This window comes from Eufriesea mexicana, unplaced genomic scaffold (genome assembly GCF_001483705.2).
Source record: "Eufriesea mexicana isolate 0111107269 unplaced genomic scaffold, ASM148370v2 scaffold11454, whole genome shotgun sequence".
Taxonomy (NCBI): Eukaryota; Metazoa; Arthropoda; class Insecta; order Hymenoptera; family Apidae; genus Eufriesea; species Eufriesea mexicana.
In genome coordinates this window covers 271,121-285,452 of record NW_016919070.1, presented here as the reverse complement: position 1 = coordinate 285,452, position 14,332 = coordinate 271,121, and the positions used below count along the sequence as shown (strand labels likewise).

General features: G+C 31.4%; 1 protein-coding gene across 1 annotated transcript in view; it reads left to right on the top strand.

Annotated features, from left to right (window-relative positions):
* Positions 1-1,427: 1,427 nt before the first annotated feature.
* Positions 1,428-14,332, top strand: part of LOC108553627 (uncharacterized) — a 60,236-nt gene continuing 47,331 nt past the window's right edge. The window contains exons 1-2 of the mRNA XM_017908616.1: positions 1,428-1,486; positions 10,808-10,972. Of these exons, the coding sequence (XP_017764105.1) occupies positions 10,808-10,972 (165 nt within the window). The 5' untranslated portion in view covers positions 1,428-1,486. The remainder of the gene's footprint in view (positions 1,487-10,807; positions 10,973-14,332) is intronic.

Sequence of the window (14,332 nt, the reverse complement as noted above, 5' to 3'; positions counted from 1 at the left end):
TGCAGGCACACGTGCATGGATACATCTATGCTTCCGGCGTTTGTTTGCAATTTTTTCTCACTTCCTATGCACTCTCCTGTTCACTTGGAAAAAAACTAAAAAATCATTTAATTTCTGTGATTATGAGTGTTTACAATTACGTTGTAAAGGCGTACCTTTGCATATTTGTCATCTGCCATTTCCTGTGTCTAAAGATTATTTACATTTTCGTTTTCTTTCTATAGTAAATAAGATTGCTATAGAAAACTGTTTCTCTTGCATAATATTCTTATTATTTTGTAATAAATGTATACTTGCATAAAAAAGCGTAAAAAATACATTTTTTTATTAAGAAATTTTATTTACAGTTGTTTATTTGCAATGGTTTCATAGGCGAAAAATGAATACAAAATAAAAAATAGATAGAAAAACTACTAACTATGGACAGGAATCGAACCCCGGACATCCAGCATAAGAATTTTCGAATGTCGCCGTCCACAACTCCATTTGAAAATTATTTGACATAAATCTGTAGTTAAAAATGTGATAAAACTTTAATCATAAATATCTCAAAAACAATTGAGTAGTTGCGACTATAATGATATATATTCTTGAACTGCATAACGAAATCTACAAACCTGCAAAGTCTCAATTACTTCGGTGACCGCAAGGACTTGCTCTCTCTTTATTAGTTATTATTATACAGAACCAAGTACAAAGTCAACATATCCATCGTCAATCACAAAACTGAGATCAAATAGCAAAGTTACACATATGCTTGATGTGATTATTTTGTAACTCATTGTTAAAACATTTTTACTCTGTCTTTACTTAATTTTATTTTTTATTTTCAATTTTATCTGTAATAATTACTATCTTAAATTTAATTTTTTACTCTCACTTTTCTATTTTCTTGACAGTAAACTTGTCAGAGCAGTTGCTTCTAGATATTTAACTAAAAATTCTGCATTCAACGATATCTCTCTAGTCATTTGTTTTCGTGATTTTTCCTTTAACATAAGTATTATCAATTTTTCAATATCAATTTATCTCATTTTCTTCAAAGTTTTCCGTCTGTCATTTTTTAATCTGTCGTTCATTTGATCAGTCATGATAGGTTTAATATTAATACTATATTACTGTATATAATAGGTTTAATATTAATATTATTCCTATAATTATTAAATAAATTATTAAATAATTGTTATTACTGTAATTATATTACTATTGTAATATTCTATTTAATTATTTATGTAATTATTATATTCTTTATTTCTCATTTCTTTTTTCCAATGAACTGTGTCAAATAAATTTCCATGAAATATCTGTTGCAGACGGTGGTGTGGTGGGTGGTTCGAGAGCCGGTCCAGTGGTGACTCCCCATACCCTGGAGCTAACACCACGTGGTAGAGTCTTGCTGCAGCTCGCACCACTGGAAACAGCTCGGGCATACCTGCCACCTGAGTATCGACCTGGTCGCGTATACTCGGACACCGATTCGGAAAAGGTACGCGTTGCTAATGAGGCACTGCTTTGCTATCGCCCTGGGTTAATTAGCAAAAGGAACTGATCCGTGCGGATTTTTCTCGCTACTGTACTAATTATTGAACCGAAGATTCATTGAGACGCGATGAAACGCGCAGGAAATTTCGCCAAAAAGCTCGCCAAAATACGAAAACACATGATTACCATGAAAATTGGTATTTTCGGATTTAGGAAAATATAAAATTCGGAAACTCTTTCGACAAACAGAAATTGATATTATGAATTATACTATCAGCAACGATAAAACAACTGGAAGGGAGTCATTTTACATGAAAAAACAAATCGAAAATGAAGAATAAAATTTTTTCATTCGAAGTTTCGTTATCGAGAAAATCGACTTCGAATATTCACCGAGTACGCGTGCAGGTTAGGTTAACACGTTCCGTACCAGCTGTTCTTGCCCGACATGATCTCTAGGCCATTTGTAATTTTGGTTAAAAATTGATATATTATCACACAATATGTCATTACATCATCAATCCATAAGTAATTAGCTTGTTTAGAGTATTTATCACACCGTGTTCCATTTATGGTACACGTGGAGCTGCGATCGGTTCGACTGTAAAAGTCAGTTAGTTGGAAAATTTTCGATTAGTAAAAAGAACTAGAAGAGTAGTGACGTTTTGCAGTGATTGCCCGAATAAGCCATTTTTATCCATCTCTTGCTTTAATAAAGTCAACTATTACGTGCCATTAATAATTATTGTATATATAACAATTAAACAAATTTATGTGCTTTGTTCTATACTGCATTTTGTATAATGCCTCATTCTTTTAGTGGAAATATATTTTTCTCAGAATTAAATTTGTCATAAAACATATTTTCAGCGCATAAATAAACGTGTCTGTATGTACCATTTATGGCACTCGTGGCCTGCAGTACCAATACTGTAGTCCCAATACTGTAGTTAGTACCAATACTGTACCAATTGTTATAATAGGAATTCCCAAACGTTAGGTCCAAAGATGGCGAAGAATTTAACACCAAAAGTTAGCACCTTTTAGTCCCTGGGGATCAGCGTGGCACTTAACGTGTTAACTTTGGTTCAGATTCCAAAAAAATACGGATAAATATATTTAAAAAAATATTACATTAGTCAAAATCCTGATATCTTTTAATTTTTAGGCTCGTTAATTACGCAATTAATTAATTTAAAATTAATTTTGTTCTTAACCTTTCGAAATTAAAAATTAAAAATTAATTAATTTAAAATTTCGAAAGACTAAGAACAAAATTTTATTGTTGCTGAAATAAATAATAAAAATTGATATCTTTCTTAATATTCGTTGAGTATTTTTTCAATATTCATTCTCAGGAATGTTCCCATAAAGTCCTTGTATACAGTAAAAATTATCTATATAATTAAATTATAGACTATCGATCATGGATATCACACTCATGCTATTTCACTGACAGTGGGAGTTTGAAACTGTCCTGAACACTGGAAATCCGCGAAGAATGTATTGTTTATCGGGAAATTAGCGGTTTGCCTTTTTTCTCTCACCCGCATTCGTGGTTTCGCGCGCGAGCGTGAAATATTTAATTTGGGGTGTCGTCGAGGGATGCAGGCGGTTCGAGGTCCTCGCGGGTTTCATCGAATTAAATGGCAAGCGGGAATAGTATCGCGGGACGGAATCGGTGTGAATTTTGAGGCAAGTGGTTAATGAAATTAAATATGGGATGACACGCAGCTATCTCCGTTTTACTTTTATAGTCTTGGATGCTGGTAAAAGAATATGTAAAACGAGAAGAGTTCGTGTAATAATAAGCGCCTATAAATTAAATGGAAAATTACAAACATCTAGTACAAAAAGTGTAAAAACTCTCAACATGGCTAACGTGAAATAAGTTATAATTAAGGAAAGGTGAAAACAGAAGAAAGAAATGTAGCTAGTCTGTTTGGGGTGGATAAGGGGTGCTTGATGTGTATGTTACAGTGTGTTGATGGAGTTGTAAGTTGAGAAAATTATAGCAAGGGGGTAGATATAATGTAGATAATGTTCACGTAGTATTTAGACACAGTACTGTATCTTATTTTTAGAAAGATTTCGCTAGTTTATTTTTGTCATAAATACGTAATTTTGTTGGAAAATATATTAGTGGAATTGAATTATTTTATTCTTTTTATTGTAATTATTTTAGATAGTAATACTTATAGATGAATTTTAGTATAATTATCTCAATGTTATTTATTCTTTTGATACATGATTTGATAGAAAATATTATAATAATTATAATTATTTTATTGGAATTATTTTAAAAGGATTTTAATTTAATTTCATTAGAAAGTATGATAATAAAATTGAATTATTTTATACATTTTACTATGAATATTGTAGAGTAATTTTTTATTTTCTGAATAATTATCTTAAAAGTTATATATTTTTGTGATATATTATTTTTAATTATAGAATTTAGGAATATTTCTTTTTTCATTTTCTTAAAGAATGTACAAATTTTTTCTTTTCTATTTTTAAAAAGATTTTGTTAATTTATTTTTATACTATATAATTTTGTTAAAAAATATAACAACGAAATTGAATTATTTTATTCATTTTATCTTAAATATCGTAAGAAATAATATTTTTGCAATATAATCATGTTATTATTATTTATTTTTGTATCATATAATTTTCCTCGTTTCACTATAATTAAACACATTAAAGGATAACGCGTTTAAAACTTTTATCTCTAGGTACCGAACCTACTCGAAGTTTTTAATTGGAATTTAATTAACATGGATGTTATCCGATGTTCGGTCGAATAAAGTTTTAACCTGCTATAAATATTTCTCGAAATTAAATGTTGAACCGAATAAATTCGTGCAAAAGTGAAGCACGCTACTGACAAATTCAACGATATTTACAATATCCTTTCTTTCCACCGAATTTTTATTAATTTATCGTCTATGAACACCTGTCGCGACTAACGCGTGACAATTATTTCCTACTCGACAATGACTCTTTTCCCTCCAACATTTCTACGTGTTTCCCAATTTAGCTTTTTAATTTCTCCCAGTTTTTGTTCCGTTTGGAAAAAAATTTCATTTGCCAGTAAACCAGCGTATCGGGACGCAAAATTGCTAAACGCGGTGTTTGTGATGCATGAAAGAAAGGCAAAAAAGGACGAAATTGCAATTAAAGTGTCGTTCAAAGAGCAGCTATCGAAAAAACACGGAGACTCGTTTCGTGCGAAATAAACAGGGTGCTTACGAGTTCATTTTCCTCGCTTATTCGCTGTATCCTATGCGAGTAATATCAATTTTAATTTTAATCAATATCGATCTGGTCCGATCCAAGCTCTCGTGAATTTAAACATGGTACGAACGATTTACTGTTTCGAGATTTCGATAATTTTTAATTAATTTAAAGAGTGACTATGATATGATGGAAATTAATAAATGAATTAATTTCATAATTTCTGTACGATATAATTAATAAAGCTTGCTTGCCATAATAAATTTCCAGAGTCTCTTTGCGCTTTTGATGTGTAGGTCTAGTAATGCCGAAACCAAACGGAACGTTTTCTCCGCCATTAATTATTCATATGGATCGTTGTTGCCAGTAATTAGTCATTTGAGATACTCGTCATTTTGATACCTCTTAATACTTTCAGCCTGTTGTCACGACGACACGGAACTTTCCATTTACACCATGTCAGCTACAAATGAGTCGTTCACTGCACAAATCGATTAACTCCACTTTTTGGAAAATCTTAAATTTAAGTGTCAAAGCACTTAGTATAGTCATAACTTTTTATATTTATAATAACCTTCCCTGATAATTAAGATCAACACTATTAAACGACAAAAATTTTTTGGCCACTGAATAATAAATAATTTATTTCACAGGTCACTTTGATTAACTCCGTACTCTAATGTAAATCGTTGCAATAATGCAACTCAAATGCACTAGCAAGCCACGAATGATAACGGTGAATTTTTTAGTGCCGTCTTATCAGAATTTAAGCAAAATTTAGTAAAATTTAAATTTATTACTTTTTTCACTTGCCAAATCGATTAATTCTTCCAGTAACATAAAAATGGTAACATTACTAACGATTACCTTTTGGCTATTTTTTCTTATAAATTTTATATACCGTTAGATGAAAGTTACATTTGTATTTATGCATTCTACGATATTTATTTTGATTTAAATTATAAAGGGAATTTTAAAAAACAATATACATTATTTCATTGCGTTCCTCCACTTTTTGTTTTATGGAGTTAATTAATTTGTGCAGTGAACGACTCAATTATAAATTTTCTTCTGTATAAATAAGAATTATTTTTCTGCAAAATTCTATATTTTATTCCGGTCGAAGAAATGAATGGTGATTCGAATAGAATAAAAAGAAGAAGATTAAAAATAATGTATTATACAGAGATAATATATTCAATTAGTATAAAAATTGTCTGAATATTTAATTATTACAATTATTTAATTTAATAATTAGATCCACTCGATAAGGAAATGATTTTCTTCCTTTTGAGAAGCATTTTAATCTAGTTTGTCGACGTGGTTCCATTTTCAGTAAAACCTTTTTACAAACACGGCTATCTGGAATACATTTCATTGATCGCACCACAAAAGATTCGCGGTAAACAATCACCAATCATGGTTGAGACGTCCTACGCAAAAAGCTCGAGCGATTTCGAACAACCATTCATGCTACCTCAATAACTACACTGTAATAACAAAGTATGCGATTCTCTGTTCGAAATCAAATAAAAAATATTCTATAATACTTGCGTGAAATCTTAAAAATCTTGATTTTCTCCACGAATAGGTAATTCAAATATAATAAATATTCTCGAGGGAAAATAATTTGAATTTTATACAATCGATTTTATTCAAAAAGCCACCCCATATGAACTCTTGAATTTTTCTTGAAGATTAGGGTGCATTTGCAATTAGAGGACAAGTACAATATTTAATTGCAATTTACTTATTCCAACAATTTATATGAGATAAAAATTGTAATTAGAAATCTTAGCTACATTGTATATAAACAGTATCTGTACACAATCTGCATTACATATTAATTTGAAATTTGAAGGCAATAAAAATTGAATACAAAATTTCGGAAACATCACATAATAAATAAAAAATTCTCAATTAACTCACCACACATATACAAAACTCACTGTACACTAATTTGAAATAAGAGTGTTCAAACAAATCAAAAGTTCAAAAATTCAATAATTAAAACTAAAAGCAATTCGAATTCTCTAAATCAAAATCGATATATCAATTTGAAATTTTAAGATAATAAAAATTAAAGTAAAAAATTTCGGAAACCTCGTATAATAAATAAAGAATTCTCAATTAAATCACCATATGTGCACAAAAGTCACCTAGCATTAATTTAAAATACGACAAATCTTCAAACAAAAGTAGAATTGAGAAATTAAAAAATTTAAACCAAAAGCGTTTCGAATTCCATAAACCAAAATCGAGAACAGACCGAAAATGAAAGAAAATAAAAACAAGCGAATGAAACCTTCGAATTGTTTCCTCTCATAACAAAGAGTAGCAGGAAACAATTTTGTTTTACATTCTCCATGTATGTTTCCGCCCTTTCTTCCTGCACCACGATTAACAAGACACCCGGTATACGCTGGAGAACGTAGAAACGCTCGAAGTTTATTTATTGTGCTCGCCGTTTATTCTCCCTTTAATCTGCACGAGATAAATACCGGCTAGCTGAAACAACGGACTTCTGTCCGATGGCGGACAGGAAGGGAAGGAGTACCGGAACAGCGGGCCGGAATCCAGGGGCGGAGTGCAGGGGTGGACGAAAGAGATACAAAGGTGTCGAGAGACGCGACGGTATTTCGTTAGGCGATGGAAGGAAAGAAGGAAAAAATTTAACGATCCACTCGTTAATTGCGCGAATAAATTGCACGTGAAATTGGCCAGGCCCGCGTTAATTACGCACTACTAGTGAAACATGAAACTCTCTCTGGAATATTAAATTTGATTAATTTATTTTTCTCTTTTTGGCAGGCCTCGGATTTGTTCGAGAGAGAGAAAGAAGGCAGAGAGAAAGGGAGAAGTTTTAATTATATATTTGCTATAATTGGTCAAATGAAAGAAGAGGGTATTTAAAAAATTTTCTCCAATATTACACTTGATTAATTTATTTTACTTTTTGGGTTTTAGGCTTTGGATTTGTTACAGAAAGAGAGATAGATAGATAGATTGACAGATAGATAGAGAGAAAGAGAGAGAGGGAGGGAGAGAAAAATTGTAATGGCATATTTATTAGAATTGGTCAGATAGAAGAAAAAGTCAATAAATTTTTCTCGAATATTATATTTGATTAATTTATTTCTCTTTTTAATTTTGGTTTTTTGGGCTTTAGATTTGTTAGAGAAAGAGTGAGAGAGAGATAGAAGTTTTAATAGCATACCTGTTATAATTGGACAGATGAAAGAAGAAATTTAAAAAATTTTTCACGAATATTACATTTCATTAATTTATTTCTCTCTTTCATTTTGGTTTTTTGGGATTTTGTATTTATTAGAGAAAGAATGAGAGATAGAAGTTTTAATGGTATACATGTTATGATTGTTTAGATGAATGGAGAAGAAATTTAAAAAATTTTCTCCAATATTACACTTGATTAATTTATTTTTCCTCCTCTTTCTTTGGCTTTTGATGTAATCAATATTAAATATTTTATAAAATTCCATAATTACACTTGGAAATAAATAACTTAAATTACTGAAATTTTATATCTACGTCTTAAATAAAGCCCACTCTTTTGATAAAAAAAATTGCAAATAAAAAAATCAGCCAAAGAATTTTCATAAAGAAATCAGTTTGTCTGTCTGGATCAAAAATTTCATACACATACCGTTTTCTACTTTTTACCATAGTCAGTGCTCATAATCACTATCCTGACCATCCAATAACTATTACATACTGCTCGACGACACAGCTGTCTCTTAGGATGCCAGCCTTGCTCGAGCAGTTTCATTCTGGCCCATTCTCCTCTTCGTACGCAACTCTAATCCCCCATCTGTGATGCAGCCGTCAACCCTGAAACCATCTCCTCATCGTGAGCCCCGTCTCGTTACAAAAACAACCTTCCTTGCACGTGATCTTTTCAATACTTAGCTTGGTATGCAACTTCCGCTTCCCCGAGCGGATTTTCAGCGAAAGCTGACTGGTAATACGAATTTCGACTGCAGAACACCCAACGTTGTGCCTTTTGGGAACATCTTTTCATCTTGTCTGTATAAACTTTGGCAGGTGATTTCTTAGAATGATTTGCAGTTATTTCCTTACAGCGAATTTCTTCCTTCACTGTCGAAATTTCCAAATCTTTGCTAATATCGTCAAATGATGTTAATGATAACCAACGATGTATATATTATGTTACAAGGTTCATTGTTTAAAGATCAACTTCTAAAATTAAAATTAAAATCGCAATTAAAAACTTTTATTTTAATTCGTTTAATAAAAAGAAAAAATTAGAGTCGTAATTTTCAATTTGACTCACAGACAACAATTTGGATTGTTGGTTCAATTGACAACAATTTGGAAGAAAAGCAGGTTCCAAGTCACAATTCTTCGAGTGTCAATTCCAATTCCAAATCGTGCAACGAAGCGAATGAAAATAAGCAAGAGAATAGTAATAGTAGCTCACGAAAATGAAAAGGAAGATAGAAGCAATGAGAAAAGGAAAAAGAAAAATGGAGGAAAAGGGGAGAAGAAAAATGGGGAAAGGAAGGAAAAGATGAAAAATTTGGAAACTATCGTTGAAACTAGGCTGTTTCATTCTCTTCCCATAATTCAACGTTTCACTTACCCTGTCAGAAATATTCGGTGGCCATGTTTTATTCCAGCTTGTGAAACAGGGAAGCTGATATAATACCTTTTCTCCAATTTAACATAAATTTAATGCGTCAGAAATTAGATACAATAACATACATTTAAAAAAGGAACCAAAATGTATAAAAGGGTTACAAATGAAAACTTAGACTCTGAGATCGATGGCTCCAGCGTGAAGCACTCGCAATTTAAAATTAAACTTAATTTACCGCGCTTATCGCTATAGGATAATATAAACCTAAGAATTATTTTATATTAAAATGCTGTGGTAATGGTTAACATAGATTTTGAATATATATGTGCTGATACAATAAAGTAGCGAAGTCTGTAAGAAAGGGATGAGTGGGACAAGTATTATTAAATATTATTATAATTATTATTAAATATTTACCATAAATTCCTAACTTTGTAAAAGTTATTAATCCTATTAATATTGATCTTATAATGGATCCAGGTTATCGTGATAAATGAGTATGCGTGTAATGATCGAGGTGTATGTGAATTGTGTATGTTCATGTAACGTATGAAAGTAGAAAGAACAAACCAGAGAGATTAGGCATAGGTCAGTTATAATTCAGTCGTAATAGTGAAAATAGGTGTGAGCATGTGATTGCGAGAAATTAATTAAATTTATACTTAATATTTGTGTTTGATCATTTTTGTAATTAAATAAAGAATTGTTTTTATTGTTATTGATATTTCATCCACCACTAACATAAAAATGGAAGATACGATTGGTAAAAATTTGTGATATACCTTTTGAATATTTTTCTGACTGACTGTAAATATAAATTTAGAATTCTTCAATGAATATAATTTAAAAAACAGGAAAGATCATCGAATAAAAATAAAAGACTCGATTGGTAAAAATTTGAGATATACCTGGTTGAATATTTTCATGGCTGACTGTAAATATAAATTTAGAATTCTTCTATGAATATAATTTAAGAAATAGGAAAAATTATGGAATAAAATGTGGTAATGGTTAACATAGATTTTGAATATATATGTGTTGGTATAATAAAGGAGAGATGTCTGTAAGAAAGGGATGAGCGGGACAAGTAAGCATGGGATGCCAATATCTAATGAATTCAGGTTATCGTGATAAATGAGTATGCGTGTAATAATCGAGGTGTGTGTGAATTGTTTATGTTCATGTAACGTATGAAAGTAGGAAGAACAAACCAGAGAGATTGGGCATAGGTCAGTTGTAATTGAGTTGTAATAACATAGAAAGGCACGAAAACTATACAGTTTTTGGTTTTAAGTGGGTACAGTGCAGGGGGTGAACTAGATAAATAAATGAATAAATAAATAGGCTGGGAGAGGGATGAGGGAAGAGGGGGTGGATGGGGTATGCTGATATAATACTATGTTTTCACCGGTTATCTCTCGAACAGCATCACGACGTAAGCCTCACGTGGAATTTCGTTGTTTTCAGATGTGGATGTACTCGCTGGGGAGGGCATTATTGGACACGACGCCGAGAGTCGCGGCGCTGACAGGAACGGTTTCCGTTTCACCCTCGTCGGCACTTCAGTCCGTTTTAGCCGCCATGACGGAACCCGATCCACGAAGACGAGCTTCCTTGATGAATCTGCTGGACGTAAGTCTGTAAACCTAGTTGAAATTCTTCTCCGTTTCCCCTCTCTTATTCGTTGCCTGCAAATGCTGTGCGAAGATCGGCCGGTTGCATCCCCCGTTTCGCAACCCTTGTTGCTTTCATATGAAAACCGAGTTTCCGTCGAGACAGCTGGAAAGATAGGGAGAAAACGTTTATTTCGGTTTATTTTCTCCTTCTTCCTCTTCGTTTCATATTGTTTCGTGGAATTTAAGTACTCTGTTTTAAGTATAATAATAAATATAACGATAATTCGTGATTACTTGGAGATTGTTATTGAATAATTTATAATTATTTATGTATTTATTTTGTTTACTTTATTTGTGGTGCATAAGAATTAACTAAAATATTCTATTAGAATCTAAATAGGATTTAGATACGTAAATTTAATTATTGGACGTGCTAATAAAATTCTGCTGCGCACTTGGTGCATATGTGGAGCAATTTTTATATCCAATTAGCATAGTTGTTTGGCAAAAATTTGTAATTAAGTTCTGTTATCTCTCAGTGACAGTAAGAATCTTCAAAAGATACGAGAGATTTTATTAGAAATTAGAAATTTATTATGTGTTCGAAATTATATATATATGAAATATAGTAAAATATAATGAAATATAGTAAAGTGTTAGTATGAAATGGTTTGGCAAAGTTTACAGAATTCTCTGTTAAATAATGTACCAGTGACGTGTAAATATGGGTGCATTTCGGGAAAGCGGGATGGTAAATAGAAATACAAAATCGAACTCCAGGAAGATTTGCTAATTTTCTCTTAAAATTACCTGTACACGTGGAACAGAATATTACTCCTTTATTTTAAACAAAATTTTTTTCTCATCTTTTTTCTTTCACATCTATTATTTTTATAAATATAAAAAAGCAAATCTACGTATACTTTCATTTTATTTATTAAGTCAGGATACTTATTAACTTAAAATAAATAAATTTAATAAACAGTCTTGTGTCAGAAATCGAAATACACATTTATAAAAAATATATTCGCAAAATAATTTCACCAAAAATAAAATCCTACGTACTCTTAACTGGATCAAGAGAAGTTAGAATACATATGAAAATAGATATATACAGATATATATGACATGATATTTAAAATTCCACATACACATTTAAGGAAAGCAAATTCGCATAACTGTCTCGTGCAAGAAGTAAAAATCAACGTGTCCCAAAAGTCTCCAAAATAAATTCGCGAAATTATATCGCGCGAAAAATAAAAATCTACAAGACCCAAAAATTCGCGAAATTATATCGCGCGAAAAATAAAAATCTACAAGACCCAAGAACTCGCGAAATTATATCGCGCGAAAAATAAAAATCTACAAGACCCAAGAATTCGCGAAATTATATCGCGCGAAAAATAAAAATCTACAAGACCCAAGAATTCGCGAAATTATATCGCGCGAAAAATGAAGATCAACGTGACCCGAAAATTCTGGAAATTAAATCGCGAGAAAAATAAAGACTCGCTAAAAAATTCGCGAAATTATATCGCGCGAAAAATAAGAAGCAACATGATTCAAATTTCCGTTTCCCCCAAGATTGGACCCAGAGAAGGCGGAATACGTCTCGCAATCAGACTAGATTAAACAGATTTAACACGCAGTCCCATTTCCGCGAGCTTTGTCGTCCAACGACGCGCTGAGAACACGTTATAATTACGCCAGGACCTGCTCGCGGGGTGTTTTTGTACGGTCGAAATTAATTTCCGTGTCAGGGCCAAGAGCGAGGACGTTGAATCGCTTTGAAGAAGCATCTGCAACGGAGCTGAATCGGATGCACACGCGCGCCTGAACAGACAGAAAATGGCGGAAGAGCCGTTCGCGAGAATAACAATGCAATTTCCCAGCCATAAAACGCAGCCGTTCAAGCGTTATTGAAATTCACGGACTATCCTGGTCTTTGGAACTCCTACGACGAGTTGTAGGGCGATCCGAGTCGATTGCATGATCCTGCTCGCAAAAAAGCCCGTCGCCCAAGTTCCACCAAGCTGATCTCGAACGTGCATTACTCTGATTCTGGGAATTTGAATGTCTAAAATAATAGTGACCTATAAAATTTTTGTTGGGAGAAATCAGGAAGTAAAAATAATTTTTATTTATGAGGGATAATAACCAATTAGGTATAATTAAATACCACAGGAATTTAAAAAAAAATTATAAAGGAATATTTGTTTTTAATTATTTCGGTAATTATTATAATTCCGAATAATAATTATTGCGAATGATTAACATTTATGTTTAAATCGACTATTTAAAGTATTATGTATATTATCGATGACAGAAATTTAATTTCGATTATGCTAACCAGTATGAATAACTGGAATTTTGGGGGTGGGGGGGGGGGAGGGGGTTATTAATTTTCTGATCATCGGAATTTTATTTTGAAAATTTTTTTTTATTCTTGGGAAATAATATTAACGAAATTTTTTGCAAGTCGACCATAATTAATTGTTAATTTCATTACTGCTAATTAGTAAATGTACCTCTAAAAAGCTTCTGTATATTAAATTTTCGATTTCTAAATCTCTTTTGTTTAAAAAATTTCAATTAGATAAAATTTTTGTAATTTGGGTTTTCTTTTCCTATTTTATTTTTTATTTCTTATTTTCGGTTCTGTTAGTCGACCATAATTAATTGTTAGTTGCATTATTGGTAATTAGTAGGCGTACCTCTACAAAGCTTCTACATATTAAATTCTCGATTTTTAAATTTCTTTCCTTTAAAAAATTTCAATCAGATAAAACTTTTGTAACTTGGAAAGTTTTCCTTTTCTATTTCCTTTCTCGGATTTGCTATTTTTCTTTATCGATTTCTTTGTATTTAATAGTTCATTCAACTTTAATTTTGATTTCTTTCGTTTTGAGAAATATGGTTTTCATTGGAGATTTAAATAAAATATTGGTTACCGTTGAAAAAATGTCATTAAAATAAATTTGTTTTTTCTACACGGTTCGTCAGCTTTTAATTGAAAATAAACGATACGAATATTACTTTCTGTACGTATGATTTCGTTTATCAATATCAAATATTTGCAAACCGTTCGATTATTAACCAACTCGTGTTATTTCTATAAATAATCACCTTATCGACATGCAGAATTAAAATAATTTTAGGTAACATATATGACGTCTATTGTCATTAGTATTAATCGAGGTAAATATTTCATTGGTATACTATACATCATCAAGATAACGCAATAATTGCAATGTGATACGAAGTGATGATTAAACAAGCAAAACAATTATTGGCGCTGTATATATTCAATAACGAAAGCAAACAAAAAAATTTATTTATTTCATATATTTATTTTATTTATTTATTTATATAAATT